This window comes from Engystomops pustulosus, chromosome 10, assembly GCF_040894005.1.
Source record: "Engystomops pustulosus chromosome 10, aEngPut4.maternal, whole genome shotgun sequence".
Lineage (NCBI taxonomy): Eukaryota > Metazoa > Chordata > Amphibia > Anura > Leptodactylidae > Engystomops > Engystomops pustulosus.
The window spans coordinates 5,010,437-5,035,574 of record NC_092420.1 but is presented as its reverse complement, the minus strand read 5'-3'; the positions used below and the strand labels follow the sequence as shown (position 1 = coordinate 5,035,574).

The following is a 25,138-nucleotide window of genomic DNA, read 5'->3' as shown; positions in this document are numbered from 1 at the left end:
CAGTGCCATAGAGAGAGTACTATAGATGGTGCACGGTGCCATAGAGAGAACACTATAGATGGTGCACGGTGCAATAGAGAGAACACTATAGATGGTGCACGGTGCCGTAGAGAGAACAGGAGTCTGGAGGAGGAGGACAGAGGAGTCTGGAGGAGCAAAGAAGGGTCAGGAGGAGGATGACAGAGGAGTCTGGAGGAGTCTGGAGGAGGAGGACAGAGGAGTCTGGAGGAGGAGAAGGAAAACAGAGGGGTCTGGAGGAGGAGGAGGAGGACAGAGGGGTCTGGAGGGGGAGGAGGACAGAGGGGTCTGGAGGAGGAGGAGAAGGAGGAGGAAAGAGGAGTCTGGAGGAGGAGGACAGACGGGTCTGGAGGAGGAGGAGAAGGAGGAGGAAAGAGGAGTCTGGAGGAGGAGGACAGAGGAGTCTGAAGGAGGAGGAGGGCAGAGGGGTCTGGAGGAGGAGGAGAAGGAGGAGGACAGAGGGGTCTGGAGGAGGAGGACAGAGGAGTCTGAAGGAGGAGGAGGACAGAGGGGTCTGGAGGAGGAGGAGAAGGAGGAGGAAAGAGGAGTCTGGAGGAGGAGGAGAAGGAAGAGGACAGAGGAGTCTGGAGGAGGAGGAGGACAGAGGAGTCTGGAGGAGGAGAAGGAGGACAGAGGAGTCTGGAGGAGGAGGAGGACAAAGGGGTCTGAAGGAGGAGGAGAAGGAGGAGGAAAGAGGAGTCTGGAGGAGGAGGACAGAGGAGTCTGGAGGAGGAGGAGGACAGAGGGGTCTGGAGGAGGAGGAGAAGGAGGAGGACAGAGGAGTCTGGAGGAGGAGGAGGACAGAGGAGTCTGGTGGAGGAGGAGGACAGAGGAGTCTGGTGGAGGAGGAGGACAGAGGAGTCTGGTGGAGGAAGAGGACAGAGGAGTCTGGTCGAGGAGGAGGACAGAGGAGTCTGGTCGAGGAGGAGGACAGAGGAGTCTGGTGGAGGAGGAGGACAGAGGAGTCTGGTGGAGGAGGAGGACAGAGGAGTCTGGTGGAGGAGGAGGACAGAGGAGTCTGGAGGAGGAGGAGGAGGACAGAGGAGTCTGAAGGAGGAGGAGGACAGAGGGGTCTGGAGGAGGAGGAGAAGGAGGAGGAAAGAGGAGTCTGGAGGAGGAGGAGAAGGAAGAGGACAGAGGAGTCTGGAGGAGGAGGAGGACAGAGGAGTCTGGAGGAGGAGAAGGAGGACAGAGGAGTCTGGAGGAGGAGGAGGACAGAGGGGTCTGAAGGAGGAGGAGAAGGAGGAGGAAAGAGGAGTCTGGAGGAGGAGGACAGAGGAGTCTGGAGGAGGAGGAGGACAGAGGGGTCTGGAGGAGGAGGAGAAGGAGGAGGACAGAGGAGTCTGGAGGAGGAGGAGGACAGAGGAGTCTGGTGGAGGAGGAGGACAGAGGAGTCTGGTGGAGGAGGAGGACAGAGGAGTCTGGTCGAGGAGGAGGACAGAGGAGTCTGGTCGAGGAGGAGGACAGAGGAGTCTGGTCGAGGAGGAGGACAGAGGAGTCTGGTGGAGGAGGAGGACAGAGGAGTCTGGTGGAGGAGGAGGACAGAGGAGTCTGGTGGAGGAGGAGGACAGAGGAGTCTGGAGGAGGAGGAGGAGGACAGAGGAGTCTGGAGGAGGAGGAGGAGGACAGAGGAGTCTGGAGGAGGAAGAGGACAGAGGAGTCTGGAGGAGGAGGAGGACAGAGGAGTCTGGAGGAGGAAGAGGACAGAGGAGTCTGGAGGAGGAGGAGGAGGACAGAGGAGTCTGGAGGAGGAGGACAGAGGAGTCTGGAGGAGGAGGAGGACAGAGGAGTCTGGAGGAGGAGGACAGAGGAGTCTGGAGGAGGAAGAGGACAGAGGAGTCTGGAGGAGGAGGACAGAGGAGTCTGGAGGAGGAGTAGGACAGAGGAGTCTGGAGGAGGAGGAAGAGGACAGAGGAGTCTGGAGGAGGAGGAGGACAGAGGAGTCTGGAGGAGGAGGAGGAGGACAGAGGAGTCTGGAGGAGGAGGAGGAGGACAGAGGAGTCTGGAGGAGGAGGACAGAGGAGTCTGGAGGAGGAGGAGGAGGACAGAGGAGTCTGGAGGAGGAGGACAGAGGAGTCTGGAGGAGGAGGACAGAGGAGTCTGGAGGAGGAGGAGGAGGACAGAGGAGTCTGGAGGAGGAGGACAGAGGAGTCTGGAGGAGGAGGACAGAGGAGTCTGGAGGAGGAGGAGGAGGACAGAGGGGTCTGGAGGAGGATGATAGAGGGGTCTGGAGGAGATGACTCCCCTTTGGGGTATGACAAGGATTCCCATGGTACGGTTGGGCTCTCTGTGACCTCGTGATTTTCTTTCCTTCACCTTCATCCGTTTAGTGCGGCTCCTTTTCCTCTCCCTCCTTCTTATGACATTGGAAGTATCAGATCTCCTAGTGGCAGCGATTGCCCCCCATTACTCCTGCGCCCCTTAGCTGCTGTCTAGTAGTTACCCCCACAGTCACGTGTATAGGAGCTCTCTCTCCCGGCAGCGCAGTCTCATCAGCTGTCACTTAATTGCATATAACTCATTATTAATTGATGCTCGTTTGCAGAATATGTTCTTTCCTGCGGGGCGATTGTCCAGTTGCCAGATTGTCTGCGATGGGAGACGAGGAGGACGAGCGGATTAACCCTTCAGACTGGAACCTCGGTCTCAGCAGCCATAACACATACTGGAGGTGACACAGGGAATGTGAGAGCAGATGAAAGAGACATCACAATGACTGCCCATGGCCCCTGCCTGGAGACCACCGAGGATCCAGAGCCCCCCCCCCCCCCCGTTATTTTTGATTTGCCTAAAATCTCAGATATTAAGTTTCTTTATAACACGACAAGATCCTGAAAAAGATACAAAGTAACAACATCCATTCCACCCAATCTGTCCATTACCTGATGTCATTGTCATCAACAGCAAAGACAACAACGGCGCGAGCCTGCGGCGTCTCCAGCAGCTGCCGCACCAACTTATCATAATCCCCGGCCTTCCGATCATTGGGAATCTTCAGAGACTGAGCGATACACAGTCCTCCTGCAAGAGAGGAAGCACACATACATGTCATATAGGAGTGACCATAGGGGGCAGTATTATAGTAGTTATACTCCTGTACATAGGGGGCAGTATTATAGTAGTTATATTCTTGTACATAGGGGGCAGTATTATAGTAGTTATATTCCTGTACATAGGGGGCAGTATTATAGTAGTTATATTCTTGTACATAGGGGGCAGTATTATAGTAGTTATATTCAAGTACATAGGGGGCAGTATTATAGTAGTTATATTCCTGTACATAGGGGGCAGTATTATAGTAGTTATATTCTTGTACATAGGAGGCAGTATTATAGTAGTTATATTCTTGTACATAGGGGGCAGTATTATAGTAGTTATATTCCTGTACATAGGGGGCAGTATTATAGTAGGTATATTCTTGTACATAGGGGGCAGTATTATAGTAGTTATATTCTTGTACATAGGGGGCAGTATTATAGTAGTTATATTCCTGTACATAGGGGGCAGTATTATAGTAGTTATATTCCTGTACATAGGGGGCAGTATTATAGTAGTTATATTCCTGTACATAGGGGGCAGTATTATAGTAGTTATATTCCTGTACATAGGGGGCAGTATTATAGTAGTTATATTCCTGTACATAGGGGGCAGTATTATAGTAGTTATATTCCTGTACATAGGGGCCAGTATTATAGTAGTTATATTCTTGTACATAGGGGGCAGTATTATAGTAGTTATATTCTTGTACATAGAGGGCAGTATTATAGTAGTTATATTCCTGTACATAGGGGGCAGTATTATAGTAGTTATATTCCTGTACATAGGGGGCAGTATTATAGTAGTTATATTCCTGTACATAGGGGGCAGTATTATAGTAGTTATATTCCTGTACATAAGGGGCAGTATTATAGCAGTTATATTCCTGTACATAGGGGGCAGTATTATAGTAGTTATATTCCTGTACATAGGGGGCAGTATTATAGTAGTTATATTCTTGTACATAGGGGCAGTATTATAGTAGTTATATTCCTGTACATAGGAGGCAGTATTATAGTAGTTATATCCCTGTACATAGGGGGCAGTATTATAGTAGTTATATTCCTGTACATAGGGGGCAGTATTATAGTAGTTATATTCTTGTACATAGGGGGCAGTATTATAGTAGTTATATTCCTGTACATAGGGGGCAGTATTATAGTAGTTATATTCTTGTACATAGGGGGCAGTATTATAGTAGTTATATTCTTGTACATAGAGGGCAGTATTATAGTAGTTATATTCCTGTACATAGGGGGCAGTATTATAGTAGTTACATTCCTGTACATGGGGGCAGTATTATAGTAGTTATATTCCTGTACATAGGGGGCAGTATTATAGTAGTTATATTCCTGTACATAGGGGGCAGTATTATAGTAGTTATATTCTTGTACATAGGGGGCAGTATTATAGTAGTTATATTCCTGTACATAGGAGGCAGTATTATAGTAGTTATATTCCTGTACATAGGGGGCAGTATTATAGTAGTTATATACCTGTACATAGGGGGCAGTATTATAGTAGTTATATTCTTGTACATAGGGGGCAGTATTATAGTAGTTATATTCTTGTATATATGGGGCAGTATTATAGTAGATATATTCCTGTACATAGGGGGCAGTATTATAGCAGTTATATTCTTGTACATAGGGGGCAGTATTATAGTAGTTATATTCTTGTACATGGGGGCAGTATTATAGTAGTTATATTCCTGTACATAGGGGGCAGTATTATAGTAGTTATATTCCTGTACATAGGGGGCAGTATTATAGCAGTTATATTCCTGTACATAGGGGGCAGTATTATAGTAGTTATATTCTTGTACACAGGGGGCAGTATTATAGTAGTTATATTCCTGTACATAGGGGGCAGTATTATAGTAGTTATATTCCTGTACATAGGGGGCAGTATTATAGTAGTTATATTCCTGTACATAGGGGGCAGTATTATAGTAGTTATATTCTTGTACATAGGGGGCAGTATTATAGTAGTTATATTCTTGTACATAGGGGGCAGTATTATAGTAGTTATATTCTTGTATATAGGGGGCAGTATTATAGTAGTTATATTCCTGTACATAGGAGGCAGTATTATAGTAGTTATATTCCTGTACACAGGGGGCAGTATTATAGTAGTTATATTCCTGTACACAGGGGGCAGTATTATAGTAGTTATATTCCTGTACATAGGGGGCAGTATTATAGTAGTTATATTCTTATACATAGGGGGCAGTATTATAGTAGTTATATTCCTGTGCATAGGGGGCAGTATTATAGTAGTTATATTCCTGTACATAGGGGGCAGTATTATAGTAGTTATATTCCTGTACATAGGGGGCAGTATTATAGTAGTTATATTCCTGTACATAGGAGGCAGTATTATAGTAGTTATATTCCTGTACACAGGGGGCAGTATTATAGTAGTTATATTCTTGTACATAGGGGCAGTATTATAGTAGTTATATTCCTGTACACAGGGGGCAGTATTATAGTAGTTATATTCCTGTACAAAGGGGGCAGTATTATAGTAGTTATATTCTTGTACATAGGGGCAGTATTATAGTAGTTATATTCTTGTACATAGGGGGCAGTATTATAGTAGTTATATTCCTGTACATAGGAGGCAGTATTATAGTAGTTATATTCCTGTACATAGGGGGCAGTATTATAGTAGTTATATTCTTGTACATAGGGGCAGTATTATAGTAGTTATATTCTTGTACATAGGGAGCAGTATTATAGTAGTTATATTCCTGTACATAGGGGGCAGTATTATAGTAGTTATATTCTTGTACATAGGGAGCAGTATTATAGTAGTTATATTCCTGTACATAGGGGGCAGTATTATAGTAGTAATATTCTTGTACATAGGGGGCAGTATTATAGTAGTTATATTCTTGTACATAGGGGGCAGTATTATTGTAGTTATATTCTTGTACATAGGGGGCAGTATTATAGTAGTTATATTCTTGTACATAGGGGGCAGTATTATAGTAGTTATATTCTTGTACATAGGAGGCAGTATTATAGTAGTTATATTCTTGTACATAGGGGGCAGTATTATAGTAGTTATATTCCTGTACATAGGGGGCAGTATTATAGTAGATATATTCCTGTACATAGGGGCAGTATTATAGTAGTTATATTCTTGTACATAGGGGGCAGTATTATAGTAGTTATATTCCTGTACATAGGGGGCAGTATTATAGTAGTTATATTCCTGTACATAGGGGGCAGTATTATAGTAGTTATATTCCTGTACATAGGGGGCAGTATTATAGTAGTTATATTCCTGTACATAGGGGGCAGTATTATAGTAGTTATATTCCTGTACATAAGGGGCAGTATTATAGTAGTTATATTCCTGTACATAGGGGGCAGTATTATAGTAGTTATATTCTTGTACATAGGGGACAGTATTAGAGTAGTTATATTCTTGTACATAGGGGGCAGTATTATAGTAGTTATATTCCTGTACATAGGGGGCAGTATTATAGTAGTTATATTCCTGTACATAGGGGGCAGTATTATAGTAGTTATATTCCTGTGCATAGGGGGCAGTATTATAGTAGTTATACTCCTGTACATAGGGGGCAGTATTATAGTAGTTATATTCTTGTACATAGGGGGCAGTATTATAGTAGTTATATTCTTGTACATAGAGGGCAGTATTATAGTAGTTATATTCTTGTACATAGGGGGCAGTATTATAGTAGTTATATTCCTGTACATAGGGGGCAGTATTATAGTAGTTATATTCCTGTACATAGGGGGCAGTATTATAGTAGTTATATTCCTGTACATAGGGGGCAGTATTATAGTAGTTATATTCCTGTACATAGGGGGCAGTATTATAGTAGTTATATTCCTGTACATAGGGGGCAGTATTATAGTAGTTATATTCTTGTACATAGGGGGCAGTATTATAGTAGTTATATTCTTGTACATAGGGGGCAGTATTATAGTAGTTATATTCTTGTACATAGGGGGCAGTATTATAGTAGTTATATTCCTGTACATAGGAGGCAGTATTATAGTAGTTATATTCCTGTACACAGGGGGCAGTATTATAGTAGTTATATTCCTGTACACAGGGGGCAGTATTATAGTAGTTATATTCCTGTACATAGGGGGCAGTATTATAGTAGTTATATTCTTGTACATAGGGGGCAGTATTATAGTAGTTATATTCCTGTGCATAGGGGGCAGTATTATAGTAGTTATATTCTTGTACATAGGGGGCAGTATTATAGTAGTTATATCCCTGTACATAGGGGCAGTATTATAGTAGTTATATTCTTGTACATAGGGGGCAGTATTATAGTAGTTATATTCCTGTACATAGGGGGCAGTATTATAGTAGTTATATTCTTGTACATAGGGGGCAGTATTATAGTAGTTATATTCTTGTACATAGGGGGCAGTATTATAGTAGTTATATTCCTGTACATAGGGGGCAGTATTATAGTAGTTATATTCCTGTACATAGGGGGCAGTATTATAGTAGTTATATTCCTGTACATAGGGGGCAGTATTATAGTAGTTATATTCCTGTACATAGGAGGCAGTATTATAGTAGTTATATTCCTGTACACAGGGGGCAGTATTATAGTAGTTATATTCTTGTACATAGGGGCAGTATTATAGTAGTTATATTCCTGTACACAGGGGGCAGTATTATAGTAGTTATATTCCTGTACAAAGGGGGCAGTATTATAGTAGTTATATTCTTGTACATAGGGGCAGTATTATAGTAGTTATATTCTTGTACATAGGGGGCAGTATTATAGTAGTTATATTCCTGTACATAGGAGGCAGTATTATAGTAGTTATATTCCTGTACATAGGGGGCAGTATTATAGTAGTTATATTCTTGTACATAGGGAGCAGTATTATAGTAGTTATATTCCTGTACATAGGGGGCAGTATTATAGTAGTAATATTCTTGTACATAGGGGGCAGTATTATAGTAGTTATATTCTTGTACATAGGGGGCAGTATTATTGTAGTTATATTCTTGTACATAGGGGGCAGTATTATAGTAGTTATATTCTTGTACATAGGGGGCAGTATTATAGTAGTTATATTCTTGTACATAGGGGGCAGTATTATAGTAGTTATATTCCTGTACATAGGGGGCAGTATTATAGTAGATATATTCCTGTACATAGGGGCAGTATTATAGTAGTTATATTCTTGTACATAGGGGGCAGTATTATAGTAGTTATATTCCTGTACATAGGGGGCAGTATTATAGTAGTTATATTCCTGTACATAGGGGGCAGTATTATAGTAGTTATATTCCTGTACATAAGGGGCAGTATTATAGTAGTTATATTCTTGTACATAGGGGGCAGTATTAGAGTAGTTATATTCTTGTACATAGGGGGCAGTATTATAGTAGTTATATTCCTGTACATAGGGGGCAGTATTATAGTAGTTATATTCCTGTACATAGGGGGCAGTATTATAGTAGTTATATTCCTGTGCATAGGGGGCAGTATTATAGTAGTTATATTCCTGTACATAGGGGGCAGTATTATAGTAGTTATATTCCTGTACATAGGGGGCAGTATTATAGTAGTTATATTCTTGTACATAGGGGGCAGTATTATAGTAGTTATATTCCTGTACATAGGGGCAGTATTATAGTAGTTATATTCCTGTACATAGGGGGCAGTATTATAGTAGTTATATTCCTGTACATGGGGGGCAGTATTATAGTAGTTATATTCTTGTACATAGGGGGCAGTATTATAGTAGTTATATTCTTGTACATAGGGGGCAGTATTATAGTAGTTATATTCTTGTACATAGGGGGCAGTATTACAGTAGTTGTATTCTTGTACATAGGGGGCAGTATTATAGTAGTTATATTCTTGTACATAGGGGGCAGTATTATAGTAGTTATATTCTTGTACATAGGGGGCAGTATTACAGTAGTTGTATTCTTGTACATAGGGGGCAGTATTATAGTAGTTATATTCTTGTACATAGGGGGCAGTATTATAGTAGTTATATTCTTGTACATAGGGGGCAGTATTATAGTAGTTATATTCCTGTACATAGGGGGCAGTATTATAGTAGTTATATTCCTGTACATAGGGGGCAGTATTATAGTAGTTATATTCTTGTACATAGGGGGCAGTATTATAGTAGTTATATTCCTGTACATAGGGGGCAGTATTATAGTAGTTATATTCTTGTACATAGGGGGCAGTATTATAGTAGTTATATTCCTGTACATAGGGGGCAGTATTATAGTAGGTATATTCCTGTACATAGGGAGCAGTATTATAGTAGTTATATCCCTGTACATAGGGGGCAGTATTATAGTAGGTATATTCTTGTACATAGGGGGAAGTATTATAGTAGTTATATTCTTGTACATAGGGGGCAGTATTATAGTAGTTATATTCCTGTACATAGGGGGCAGTATTATAGTAGTTATATTCCTGTACATACGGGGCAGTATTATAGTAGATAATACACAAGAGAAGATTCTTCGTGTAACTCGACCAGGAATCTTCTCCCCTTCCCTCTCTCTGCGGCGTCTCCTCTTATACACAGATATATTAGCGCCAGGTCTGTAGCGCAGGTATTATATGTGGTGCTCACTGTTCACTTGAAATATAAAGTTTTATTTAGTGACATTAAAGACTTGTTGGGGCCGATGGAAAATTTAATGCAGTTTAATTAAAGTTTATGTTTTCTTGTTTATGACGCACAGTTTACGGTCTTGCGGTGTGTCGGGAGCCCTCGGCCATAGTCTCGGATGCGTCCAGGACTGGATGATGGGAGATCCTAAGACGCAGCAGCGGAGGATCAGTGCACAGGACTCCGGTGCAGAGGTCCTGGGTCTCTGTCTAAACTGGAGGAGATACTGATCCGCTGCGGACGCCCTAGGGCGACTTTCTCCCTTCCGCAGAGGAATTCTTGGATCCAACTTTCTTGTTACAAAAATCTGTTTTATTACTATAAAAAGTGTTAGCGAAACGCGCTTCAAATCCGGAACAGAATCTTTTCCAGTTGCCGAGTACAAACAGGAAAAAAAGGCGGTATTTAAACGGCATCTACCACCAGGATGAAGGGCTGTATGCAAATGAGCCCTCAGGCTCATTTGCATACAGTCCATCATCCTGGAGGTAGATGCCCTTTAAAAACAGAAAAGGGCGGATCCCTGGCTATTGGATTTAAAGTACAACTACAGAAGCCCAGAATAGTCATACACTGTATGAAGGATGTATCTGTGACCATCCTATGTATCGTCCCTGGAGAGATGTGTATGTGTATCTAACACTGGCTGCAGAGGGTACAGAGCACAGCAGTGTGAGGTCTGATTACACATCTCTCCTTGGACAATACATAACACTGGCTGCAGAGAGCACAGAGCACAGCAGTGTGAGGTCTGATTACACATCTCTCCAGGGACAATACATAACACTGGCTGCAGAGAGCACAGAGCACAGCAGTGTGAGGTCTGATTACACATCTCTCCAGGAACAATACATAACACTGGCTGCAGAGAGCACAGAGCACAGCAGTGTGAGGTCTGATTACACATCTCTCCAGGGACAATACATAACACTGGCTGCAGAGAGCACAGAGCACAGCAGTGTGAGGTCTGATTACACATCTCTCCAGGGATAATACATAACACTGGGTGCAGAGAGCTCAGAGCACAGCAGTGTGAGGTCTGATTACACATCTCTCCAGGGATAATACATAACACTGGGTGCAGAGAGCTCAGAGCACAGCAGTGTAAGGTCTGATTACACATCTCTCCAGGGACAATACATAACACATCTCTCCAGGGACAATACATAACACTGGCTGCAGAGAGCACAGAGCACAGCAGTGTGAGGTCTGATTGCACATCTCTCCAGGGACAATACATAACACTGGCTGCACAGAGCACAGAGCACAGCAGTGTGAGGTCTGATTACACATCTCTCCAGGGACAATACATAACACTGGCTGCAGAGAGCACAGAGCACAGCAGTGTGAGGTCTGGTTACACATCTCTCCAGGGACAATACATAACACTGGCTGCAGAGAGCACAGAGCACAGCAGTGTGAGGTCTGATTACACATTTCTCCAGGGACAATACATAACACTGGCTGCAGAGAGCACAGAGCTCAGCAGTGTGAGGTCTGATTACACATCTCTCCAGGGACAATACATAACACTGGCTGCAGAGAGCACAGAGCACAGCAGTGTGAGGTCTGATTACACATCTCTCCAGGGACAATACATAACACTGGCTGCAGAGAGCACAGAGCACAGCAGTGTGAGGTCTGATTACACATCTCTCCAGGGGCAATACATAACACTGGCTGCAGAGAGCACAGAGCACAGCAGTGTGAGGTCTGATTACACATCTCTCCATGAACAATACATAACACTGGCTGCAGAGAGCACAGAGCACAGCAGTGTGAGGTCTGATTACACATCTCTCCAGGGACAATACATAACACTGGCTGCAGAGAGCACAGAGCACAGCAGTGTGAGGTCTGATTACACATCTCTCCAGGGATAATACATAACACTGGGTGCAGAGAGCTCAGAGCACAGCAGTGTGAGGTCTGATTACACATCTCTCCAGGGATAATACATAACACTGGGTGCAGAGAGCTCAGAGCACAGCAGTGTAAGGTCTGATTACACATCTCTCCAGGGACAATACATAACACATCTCTCCAGGGACAATACATAACACTGGCTGCAGAGAGCACAGAGCACAGCAGTGTGAGGTCTGATTGCACATCTCTCCAGGGACAATACATAACACTGGCTGCACAGAGCACAGAGCACAGCAGTGTGAGGTCTGATTACACATCTCTCCAGGGACAATACATAACACTGGCAGCAGAGAGCACAGAGCACAGCGGTGTGAGGTCTGATTACACATCTCTCCAGGGACAATACATAACACTGGCTGCAGAGAGCACAGAGCACAGCAGTGTGAGGTCTGATTACACATCTCTCCAGGGACAATACATAACACTGGCTGCAGAGAACACAGAGCACAGCAGTGTGAGGTCTGATTATACATCTCTCCAGGGACAATACATAACACTGGCTGCAGAGAGCACAGAGCACAGCAGTGTGAGGTCTGATTACACATCTCTCCAGGGACAATACATAACACTGGCTGCAGAGAGCACATAGCACAGCAGTGTGAGGTCTGATTACACATCTCTCCAGGGACAATACATAACACTGGCTGCAGAGAGCACAGAGCACAGCAGTGTGAGGTCTGATTACACATCTCTCCAGGGACAATACATAACACTGGCTGCAGAGAGCACAGAGCACAGCAGTGTGAGGTCTGATTACACATCTCTCCAGGACAATACATAACACTGGCTGCAGAGAGCACAGAGCACAGCAGTGTGAGGTCTGATTACACATCTCTCCAGGGACAATACATAACACTGGCTGCAGAGAGCACAGAGCACAGCAGTGTGAGGTCTGATTACACATCTCTCCAGGGACAATACATAACACTGGCTGCAGAGAGCACAGAGCACAGCAGTGTGAGGTCTGATTACACATCTCTCCAGGGACAATACATGGTATCCCTATAGTGGATTGTCCCTCTTCTCTGCAGGTCCCTGCTTATCCTCTGGGTCCTCTGTACATTCCCATTGTCTCACCAGTTCATTACATTCACAATCTAATAATTCGCAGCTACATTAGTTCAGCGTCTGGATTTGCTTAGTTGCGTCTCTCGTCCGTTCTAATTGGATTATTAATTAAGTGAAATAGAGAGGAATTATTTTTTCCCACTTATTTGGCTGAATGGATCCTCTTGACGAGGCTGTTTCTGAGTTGAGTTGGATTGCGTGGAGGGGAAGTTATGACAGCCTATCCGCAGCCTTAATTACCAGCGCGCGCGTCTATGGAATTGATTAGGGAAATGTGAGACGTCCAAATGGCTTCACTATTATTTCCCTGTAACGCTGAAACCATCCAGGATAACGAGCGAGAGCCCCCCCCCCCCCTCCTCCGCATCACCCAGCCAGAGCCTCCTGCTGCAGCTTTCATTAAAAATAATGTAAAATGTATTTGCAATACCATAAATGGCCACTATAAAATGGATGGCGCTGTGGAGGATTTGGTGACTGTTCTGACCATCAGATCTGATGTCATCTGATAGGAATGGCCAAGACAAGGGACCTGTCCTCATTATTAGCCCAATAAAAACCCCTTTAAATTAACGCTGAATTTACATTACGTTAACACATTGAACATACAACTGAATTAGTTGCGTTTACAATGAGTTAACAATATATTAACAGACGTAGCGTGTGAACAGCCTTAACGATCACCAACTTTTCAACAAACTTTGTATTGATCAATAGTATAAGTGAATAATAGTAATAATATTGTGTATCATCCAAGAAAAATCCTTCTTTACTCATAATTAAAGGTTTTTGTTCTATCTCACCCCAAGTGCTTTACTCCCCTCAGTGCAGGTCAGTACTTCTCTATAATGTCCTATATGACCCTGCTGATGCTTCTGAGGGATAGAGGAAAGACAAAGACAGTGGCTCCTGGAGATAATAGGAAGTTTCTATCTCACCCCAAGTGCTTTATCCCATGCAGTACAGGTAAGTCTCTCTCTCTAATGGCCTATTTGATTCTGCTGATGCTTCTGAGGGATAGAGGAGAGACAAAGAGAGGCTCCTGGAGATAACAGGAAGTTTCTATCTCACCCCAGGTGCTTTATTCCCCTCAGTACAGGCCAGTACATCTCCATTATGTCCTATACAATCCTGGAGAGTGAGGGATAGAGGAGAGGCACAGACAGGCTTCTGGAGATAATAGGAAGTTTCTATCTCACCCCAGGTGCTTTATTCCCCTCAGTACAGGCCAGTGCTTCTCTTTTACATCCTATATGAACCTACTGATGCTTCTGTGGGATATAGGAGATACTCAGATCTAGTCAGTGGCTGCTGGACAAAATTGTAAGCTTCTATCTCACCCCAAGTGCTTTATTCTCATCAGTGCAGGTCAGTACTTCTCCATTATGTCCTATACAATCCTGGAGAGTGAGCGATAGAGGAGAGGCACAGACAGAGGCTTCTGGAGATAACAGGAAGTTTCTATCTCACCCCAGGTGCTTTATTCCCATCCACACGGGTCAGTCCTTCGCTATAATGTCCTATATGATCCTGCTGATGAGGGATAGAGGAGAGAGTATTGTAGCAGATGTTCCTTTACCTTTCAGTGCAGGGGCATGGGAGACCCCATAGCAGCCGGTCTCCCACCACCAGAGTTGAGGCAACTGAGGATTAGAGGCTGCAGAGGGGAAACTGCAAGATATAGGGGCTGTAATGTATTTAAGTGACCCAGTGAAGGGCCTCTTGACGGGGGCTGTTGATTTTCTGGGGCCGGACCCCCTTATGTGACCGCCCCCCCCCCTCTCTACTACACCTCTGGCTGTATACATCTCCTCGTCCCGCTGTGGGTCCCGGTATGACGCCTCCAGCATCACAGCCTGTGGTCCTGACAGATCTGTGAGCGCCCATCCGGGGGCGCAGGGACCCCCATCGCTCCGCAGTCTCTGCAGCTTTTGATCTGGGTAAAGCTTTGATCAAACTCCGCTCTGCGTAACCCACCAGGGACCCCGGGCTCCACTCCCAAACATCGCACGACTTGTCTTCTGGTCTGTCCCTCCCCCATGTCCTACAAATGTGCAGCCAAAATAACCTAAAATATTGTCTAAGGATCAGCTTGTATAACATTACCCTACAGGTGTTACAATATAAATCACAGTCCTGCTGCTACTACATACACAAAGGTATGATTACTCTTCTCTCCAGGGACAATACTTAACACTGCCTGCAGAGAGCACAGAGCACAGCAGTGTGAGGACATTACCCTAGTACAATCCTCGAACAAAAATTCATAATTCACAGTCCTGCTGATACTTGTAATGTACACAAAGCTATGATTAAAATATCTCCTTGGAGAAGTCCTAACACTGGCAGCAGAGAATACAGAGCACAGCAGTGTGAGGAGACCCCCCAGTGAGCTTGCAGAATTTTAGAATGTGAATCCATTTAACACAGTCCTGCTGCTACTAATAACTTACACAAAGGTAGGATTACACATCTCCTCATGGACAATGCCTGACACTGACTGCAGACAGTACAAGGCACAGCAGTGTGAGGAAATGCTCAGTGCACTGGCTGAAGCTACAATCATGGCATATAAATTCACTTTTCACAGTCCTGCTGCTACTATCAACATACACAAAGATCTGATTACACATCTCTCCAGGGACAATACAATGCACTGGCTGCAGAGAGCACAGAGCACAGCAGTGTGAGGAAATACCCCAGTGCACTGGCTGAAGATACAATCCTGGAATATAAATCCATATTTCACAGTCCTGCTGCTGCTAACAACATACACAAAAGGTCTGATTTGGACAATACATAGCACTGGCTGCGGACAGCACAGAGCACAGCAGTGTGAGGATGCCCCAAAGTGGGCATATTGATCCATACTGGCTGCATGGTCCCACCTGCCGGTGGTTTCCTTTATAAATCCATGGACAGATCTGGATTTCCCTGGAATTACTTTCCATCCTCTGTGATCCGGTCTATGATGAGGGGTCCGCAGCCTCGGATGCAGATGTGACCTTACACCTCCACCAGCTGTGGCCTCTGCACTGACCCTATAGATTCCCTATAGACGGCCAACACCTGGAGTCACCTGCACACTGTAACGAGGCTGCAGCAGTGAACAGACAGTGGCTAGGCATCAGGAGGCATCTGCAGAACGTGGGATGAGATTATTACACCTGATCTAATTTAAACCTCCTTAGCTGGAACACGAGCCGAAACGCACCGCGCCCCCCCCCCCCTGAGCCCCCCCTCCCCACTCCCCCTCCCAGAGATGTGAAGGTGGGAAATGACTCCAGACTATTTTTATCTGCTCCTGATCTGTCACTGCACAATCTCCCCGGCTCCTGCGCCGTCACCTCTAGCGCATGCGCCGGAGTCATCACAAGACTTCACACAGGACCCCACATGGGGCAAATCCAAAGGGGGGGGGGGGGGGCATTAATTATTAGTCCTCATTTAAAAAACCTCTAAGAATGAAGCGCTGTAGTAACATCTGTTCCTCTGTGCATTGGTTGTCACACAGCTTTCCCAGGCACTGACCGTCTCAAGTCCATTCACAATTGTATAAGTGACCAGCAGCCAGCGCTCAGCTTCTATACTGTAGTTGAGCCCCCCTGCAGCACAGGAGGCACAGCAGTGTGAGGACATGGAAGAAGCTACAATCCTGGAACATAAATTCATAATTCACAGTCCTGCTGCTACGAACAATGTACACAAAGGTCTGATTACACGTCTCTCCAGGGACAATAAATTACACTGTCTTCAGCAGTGTGAGGACACACCCCCAGTGCACTTGAAGAAGCTACAATTCTGGAATATAAATTCATATATTACAGTCCTGCTGCTACTATCCACATACAAAATGTATGATTACAGGGACAATATCTAACACCGGCTGGAGAGAGCACAGAGCACCGCAGTGTGAGGACACTCTCCCAAGGCATTCGGTGAAGCTACAAACCTGGAATATAAATTCATATTTCACAGTCCTGCTGTTACTAATAACATAAACAAAGGTTTAATTACATCTCTCCAGGTATAATACATAACACTGGCTGCAGAGAGCACAGAGCACAGCAGTGTGAGGTCTGATTACACATCTCTCCAGGGACAATACATAACACTGGCTGCAGAGAGCACAGAGCACAGCAGTGTGAGGTCTGATTACACATCTCTCCAGGGACAATACATAACACTGGCTGCAGAGAGCACAGAGCACAGCAGTGTGAGGTCTGATTACACATCTCTCCAGGGACAATACATAACACTGGCTGCAGAGAGCACAGAGCACAGCAGTGTGAGGTCTGACTACACATCTCTCCAGGGACAATACATAACACTGGCTGCAGAGAGCACAGAGCACAGCAGTGTGAGGTCTGATTACACATCTCTCCAGGGACAATACATAACACTGGCTGCAGAGAGCACAGAGCACAGCAGTGTGAGGAATGATTACACATCTCTCCAGGGACAATGCATAACAATGGCTGCAAAGAGCACAGAGCACAGCAGTGTGAGGTCTGATTACACATCTCTCCAGGGACAATACATAACACTGGCTGCAGAGAGCACAGAGCACAGCAGTATGAGGTCTGATTACACATCTCTCCAGGGACAATACATAACACTGGCTGCAGAGAGCACAGGGCACAGCAGTGTGAGGTCTGATTACACATCTCTCCAGGGACAGCACATAACACTGGCTGCAGAGAGCACAGAGCACAGCAGTGTGAGGTCTGATTACACATCTCTCCAGGGACAGTACATAACACTGACTGCAGAGAGCACAGAGCACAGCAGTGTGAGGTCTGATTACACATCTCTCCAGGAACAATACTAACACTGGCTGCAGAGGGCACAGAGCACAGCAGTGTGAGGTCTGATCACACATCTCTCCAGGACAATACATAACACTGACTGCAGAGAGCACAGAGCACAGCAGTGTAAGGTCTGATTACACATCTCTCCAGGACAATACATAACACTGACTGCAGAGAGCACAGAGCACAGCAGTGTAAGGTCTGATTACACATCTCTCCAGGGACAATACATAACACTGGCTGCAGAGAGCACAGAGCACAGCAGTGTGAGGTCTGATTACACATCTCTCCAGGGATAATACATAGCACTGGCTGCAGAGAGCACAGAGCACAGCAGTGTGAGGTCTGATTACACATCTCTCCAGGGACAATTCATAGCACTGGCTGCAGAGAGCACAGAGCACAGCAGTGTGAGGTCTGATTACACATCTCTCCAGGGACAATACATAACACTGGCTGCAGAGAGCACAGAGCACAGCAGTGTGAGGTCTGATTACACATCTCTCCAGGGACAGTACATAACACTGGCTGCAGAGAGCACAGAGCACAGCAGTGTGAGGTCTGATTATACATCTCTCCAGGGACAGTACATAACACTGGCTGCAGAGAGCACAGAGCACAGCAGTGTGAGGTCTGATTACACATCTCTCCAGGGACAATACATAACACTGGCTGCAGAGAGCACAGAGCACAGCAGTGTGAGGTCTGATTATACATCTCTCCAGGGACAATACATAACACTGGCTGCAGAGAGCACAGAGCACAGCAGTGTGAGGTCTGATTATACATCTCTCCAGGGACAATACATAACACTGGCTGCAGAGAGCACAGAGCACAGCAGTGTGAGGTCTGATTACACATCTCTCCAGGGACAATACATAACACTGGCTGCAGAGAGCACAGAGCACAGCAGTGTGAGGTCTGATTACACATCTCTCCAGGGACAATACATAACACTGGCTGCAGAGAGCACAGAGCACAGCAGTGTGGGGACATTTCCCCGAAGCACTAGGAAGAGCTACAATCCTGGAATATAAATCCATATATCACAGTCCTACTGCTACTAACTACATACACAAAGGTCCGATTACACGTCCCTCCAGGGACAATACCCTGTTCGTTGTATGTATAATATTCCCGTATTCTGGTGTCCCCTGTCATGGCCTCCCCTCCCCCTCCCCGGATACATCTATAGATAAATCCCGGAGCTGCGGCTCGTCCGTGCTAATTCCCGCCGCTGTCAGCACGAGTTACACTGACGGAGCGGACAGATTGCAGCGGCTCCCGGGTCAGGATTGGGCGCAGTCTGAGCTATTTGCCCATTAAGTGTAAATGACTGGCTGATAATTGGGCGCTCTCTCATGCCGCCGCTGCCGCGCCCGGCGCTGATGTCCCTGGGACACGTTTTATGAAGTCATTTTGTTTAGGAGAAGCTTTAAATGTGCGCAGCCCGAGAGCCGCAGCCCGAGAGCCGCCATATATTACCTTTATTTGTGTATAGCGCCTATTATTGGCGGAGTGTAGCCCTGCCGCCTGAGGAGGACACCAGTCTCACCAAATATCTCTGCACCCACAATGTGTATTATCCCTGTACTGTGACATCACTGTGTGTATTATCCCTTGTACTGTGACATCACTGTGTGTATTATCCCTGTACTGTGACATCACTGTGTGTATTATCCCCTGTACTGTGACATCACTGTGTGTATTATCCCTGTACTGTGACATCACTGTGTGTATTATCTCTGTACTGTGACATCACTGTGTGTATTATCCCCTGTACTGTGACATCACTGTGTGTATTATCCCTGTACTGTGACATCACTGTGTGTATTATCCTGTACTGTGACATCGCTGTGTGTATTATCCCTGTACTGTGACATCACTGTGTGTATTATCCCTGTACTGTGACATCACTGTGTGTATTATCCCTGTACTGTACTGTGACATCACTGTGTGTATTATCCCCTGTACTGTGACATCACTGTGTGTATTATCCCTGTACTGTGACATCACTGTGTGTATTATCCCTGTACTGTGACATCACTGTGTGTATTATCCCCTGTACTGTGACATCGCTGTGTGTATTATCCCTGTACTGTGACATCGCTGTGTGTATTATCCCTGTACTGTGACATCACTGTGTGTATTATCTCTGTACTGTGACATCACTGTGTGTATTATCCCTGTACTGTGACATCGCTGTGTGTATTATCCCTGTACTGTGACATCACTGTGTGTATTATCCCTGTACTGTGACATCACTGTGTGTATTATCCTGTACTGTGACATCCCTGTGTGTATTATCCCTGTACTGTGACATCACTGTGTGTATTATCCCTGTACTGTGACATCACTGTGTGTATTATCCCTGTACTGTGACATCACTGTGTGTATTATCCTGTACTGTGACATCACTGTGTGTATTATCCCTGTACTGTGACATCACTGTGTGTATTATCTCTGTACTGTGACTTCACTGTGTGTATTATCTCTGTACTGTGACATCGCTGTGTGTATTATCCTCTGTACTGTGACATCACTGTGTGTATTATCCCTGTACTGTGACATTACTGTGTGTATTATCCCTGTACTGTGACATCGCTGTGTGTATTATCCCTGTACTGTGACATCGCTGTGTGTATTATCCCTGTACTGTGACATCACTGTGTGTATTATCCCTGTACTGTGACATCACTGTGTGTATTATCCCTGTACTGTGACATCACTGTGTGTATTATCCCTGTACTGTGACATCACTGTGTGTATTATCCCCTGTACTGTGACATCACTGTGTGTATTATACCCTGTACTGGGACATCACTGTGTGTATTATCCCTGTACTGTGACATCACTGTGTGTATTATCCTGTACTGTGACATCACTGTGTGTATTATCCCTGTACTGTGACATTGCTGTGTGTATTATCCCTGTACTGTGACATCGCTGTGTGTATTATCCCTGTACTGTGACATCACTGTGTGTATTATCCCTGTACTGTGACATCGCTGTGTGTATTATCTCTGTACTGTGACATCACTGTGTGTATTATCTCTGTACTGTGACATCACTGTGTGTATTATCTCTGTACTGTGACATCGCTGTGTGTATTATCCCTGTACTGTGACATCACTGTGTGTATTATCCCTGTACTGTGACATCGCTGTGTGTATTATCCCTGTACTGTGACATCACTGTGTGTATTATCCCCTGTACTGTGACATCGCTGTGTGTATTATACCTGTACTGTGACATCACTGTGTGTATTATCCTGTACTGTGACATCACTGTGTGTATTATCCCTGTACTGTGACATCACTGTGTGTATTATCCCCTGTACTGCGACATCACTGTGTGTATTATCCCTGTACTGTGACATCGCTGTGTGTATTATCCCTGTACTGTGACATCACTGTGTGTATTATCCCTGTACTGTGACATCACTGTGTGTATTATCTCTGTACTGTGACATCACTGTGTGTATTATCCCTGTACTGTGACATCACTGTGTGTATTATCCCTGTACTGTGACATCACTGTGTGTATTATCTCTGTACTGTGACATCACTGTGTGTATTATCCCTGTACTGTGACATCACTGTGTATTATCCCTGTACTGTGACATCACTGTGTGTATTATCCCTGTACTGTGACATCACTGTGTGTATGATCCCTGTACTGTGACATCACTGTGTGTATTATCCCTGTACTGTGACATCACTGTGTGTATTATCCCTGTACTGTAACATCACTGTGTGTATTATCCCTGTACTGTGACATCGCTGTGTGTATTATCTCTGTACTGTGACATCACTGTGTGTATTATCTCTGTACTGTGACATCACTGTGTGTATTATCCCTGTACTGTGACATCACTGTGTGTATTATCCCTGTACTGTGACATCACTGTGTGTATTATCCCTGTACTGTGACATCCCTGTGTGTATTATCCCTGTACTGTGACATCACTGTGTGTATTATCTCTGTACTGTGACATCACTGTGTGTATTATCCCTGTACTGTGACATCACTGTGTGTATTATCCCTGTACTGTGACATCACTGTGTGTATTATCTCTGTACTGTGACATCACTGTGTGTATTATCCCTGTACTGTGACATCACTGTGTGTATTATCTCTGTACTGTGACATCACTGTGTGTATTATCCCTGTACTGTGACATCACTGTGTGTATTATCCCTGTACTGTGACATCACTGTGTGTATTATCCCTGTACTGTGACATCCCTGTGTGTATTATCCCTGTACTGTGACATCACTGTGTGTATTATCTCTGTACTGTGACATCACTGTGTGTATTATCTCTGTACTGTGACATCACTGTGTGTATTATCTATGTATTGTAAATATTTTGTCCTGAGAATTTTGGAATAACTTGCATTCAGCGATGTACATTATAGAGATATAAAGTGAAGGCTGGAATCCAATCAATATCCATGTCATTGCACAATTAACCTATTATAATGTGCGATATCTCGGAGGGAGACTAATTAGTAAATACAAGACCTAATGGGCACCGGGCGCCACAATCTCATTAACATTAATGTGAATGAGCGTCAGCTCCTGGGATCCCCCGGGGAATGGGTCTCCAGGTGAAGCTGTGCCCCAGTGCATTGTGGGTAGGCAGCACGGAGCAGATGTATAGACATCCTTTATATACAGTCACATACATCAGGGGCTGCTGCGCTGGGGGAGGGGGGTATAATCACAAGGAATGCTGGGAAATGTCAGAGGATGAGGATGCATGTCCCCATCACCTCAGTCCCCAAACTATGTGTCAGCTTAAAGGGATATTCCAGACCAAGCTCCAAAATTCAGGTCAGTGAACCTTTTGCCACCGCCATTCGGGGAGATGGGCCCCCAACCAACCTGCCTCCATAGCACTGCCATGGCCTCACCCTAATATTGTCAACCCCCAGCTATCTATAAAAACTGTAAAAAGTAAATATATGATTTATTACATTACTTATTTCCAGAGCTGCACTCACTAATCTACGAGTAGAGAATTAACAGTAACATCACCAGCAGAATAGTGAGCGCAGCTCTGGAGTATAATACAGGATGTAACTCGGGATCAGTACAGGATAAGTAATGTCATGTATGTACACAGTGACTGCACCAGCAGCAGAATAGTGAGTGCAGCTCTGGGGTATAATACAGGATGTAACTCAGGATCAGTACAGGATAAGTAATGTCATGTATGTACACAGTGACTGCACCAGCAGCAGAATAGTGAGTGCAGCTCTGGAGTATAATACAGGATGTAACTCAGGATCAGTACAGGATAAGTAATGTCATGTATGTACACAGTGACTGCACCAGCAGCAGAATAGTGAGTGCAGCTCTGGGGTATAATACAGGATGTAACTCAGGATCAGTACAGGATAAGTAATGTCATGTATGTACAGTGACTGCACCAGCAGCAGAATAGTGAGTGCAGCTCTGGAGTATAATACAGGATGTAACTCAGGATCAGTACAGGATAAGTAATGTCATGTATGTACATAGTGACTGCACCAGCAGCAGAATAGAGAGTGCAGCTCTGGTGTATAATACAGGATGTAACTCAGGATCAGTACAGGATAAGTAATGTCATGTATGTACACAGTGACTGCACCAGCAGCAGAATAGTGAGTGCAGCTCTGGAGTATAATACAGGATGTAACTCAGGATCAGTACAGGATCAGTAATGTCATGTATGTACACAGTGACTGCACCAGCAGCAGAATAGTTCGTGCTGGATCATTCTGCTGTGAACTGCTGTGGGTGTGGTTGTGTGCTTCTGAGCTCCTGCACCACCTGGAGGAAGATCAATCCACCCAGGCCTGCTCTCTCCTCCCCAGGGAGGGAGTGGGTTCTGTGGGATGAGTGAGCCAGGAAAATCCCATGCTCCTGTCTCCCGGACCAGGCCGGCGGGGGGCAGGAGAATCCAGTTACCGGCCAAAGCGCAGGGGGTAAGAAGATCTGCCCGGAGCCAAGGACGCAGCGATGTGACCTCGGCTGCCACCCCCAAGACCCAGGGAAGCCGCAAGGTCTCCGGAACACAGAATATTAAGGCAAGTAACATCAGCCTGAGTGCTCCTCCTGGAAAGCTGAGTGACTGTGCGGGAAAGCTGGGTGGTTCAGCTGGAAAGCTGGGTGCTCACGGAGGTGTGCAAAAAGCATGGGGTGAACTTAAGGCCCGGGAGTCTGCTACCATCTATGGCTCCCGGATTGCTGAGCACCTCCGTGAGTACGAGGAAGCTGGAAAAGCGCTGAGGAGGCTCCAGGAGGAGATACGGGAGACCTTGGCCCTAGCGGGGGTGGCTACGCAGAGAAAGAAAAAGTCTGATCTTCTTAACACCATAGACAGACTAAAAGCCGAGGTCACCGCTCTGGAAGAAAAGCGACATCTAATCCGTGAGCACAGCGGTCCGTTTCGTGAGAAATTAGAAAACGACGCCCGGTTTGATGATATGCGCCAGGATAAGCTGAGAAAGCAGAAGGGGCTTCAGATCCAGGCGGATGATGGCGATGATGAGGAGGATGAGGAAGACCTGCCGTGTCCGTCTGGTGGCCTGCACCAGCACCAGCAGGCCTCGCACGACAGGCTGCCTGCGGAGCAAGCGCCATTACCATCAGGCTGCGGCTCTGCCAACCTGGAGGAGGAAAGTGATGACAGCGGCCAGGGGGGGGGGCGCTAATGGCTCAGATCCGTCAGCTTGAGTCCCCAGTTCACCTCCAAAACTTCTCCTTCGGCGATGATTTGCCAGATGACGAACTAAAGAGAAAGAAGAGAGCCAAGAAGACCAAGGCGTCTCAGGAGGTGAATCTGGTGTTTCGTCCCCTCCCTGTTCCCTCCGGGCGGGCAGCAGTGTCAGCCTGTCGTGTAGGCCCCGTTACCCAGCCCAGCACGAATCCTGCAGTGGACTCGGTGCCAGGGTGCGGGGAGATTGCAAAGCCACGTTCCATCATGGCGCAGAGCACCAGCCTTGTTTGTAGTAGCAAGGATGGTGCAGGGAAGGCATCGGCCGAAAGGCCGGACAGTGAGGGCGATCCAGCAGGTCCTGGTACTGTGCGCTGCCCCCTAGTGGGAGGGGGGGGTGGCCCTGTGCCAGGGGCAGTGGCGGTGGCTCCTGTGGCCCCTAGCGCTGTTGCTTGCTCCGGTGAGCAGCGGCAGCGTGATGGGGCTGCTGGGGCTTGTAGTGCGGCGCCTCCCAAACATCCCGTGCAGCCTGCAGAGAAAGTCGCAGGAAAAGTGTTATTCTGTATTGGTGCATCAAACTCTGAAGATATGAAAGGGGCAAAAAAACTGTCTGGAGTCTGTAAGGAAAAGAGGCCTCTACCACCAATCGAGCAGCGATGCTCAAACATCATAAAAACTGCTGGACAACAAGGGGTTAATGCCAATGAGGCAGAGGGCACAAGTAAGATCGGGGTTGGAGCTGCCTCTTCTCAGGCTGAATCAGCTATGGAGGTGGCTCTACCCCCAGTGCCCAGTGACGCCGAGGCAACCCCAGGTCCTCCTGGCCCAGCTGGTGTGAGTGATGCAAGGAAGCGAGGCGGTAATGTACATAGTGTGGTGAATGTGGGGGTGGTGAATGGCGCTGAGGGAGATCCTGGT

The 25,138-nt window shown here is 45.7% G+C and overlaps 1 protein-coding gene across 1 annotated transcript in view; it reads right to left on the bottom strand.

Moving 5' to 3' along the window:
• The window catches only part of GRM7 (glutamate metabotropic receptor 7), a 308,516-nt gene that overhangs the window by 125,612 nt on the left and 157,766 nt on the right, over nt 1-25,138 (bottom strand). The window contains exon 3 of the mRNA XM_072128330.1: nt 2,901-3,039. Within this exon, the coding sequence (XP_071984431.1) occupies nt 2,901-3,039 (139 nt within the window). The remainder of the gene's footprint in view (nt 1-2,900; nt 3,040-25,138) is intronic.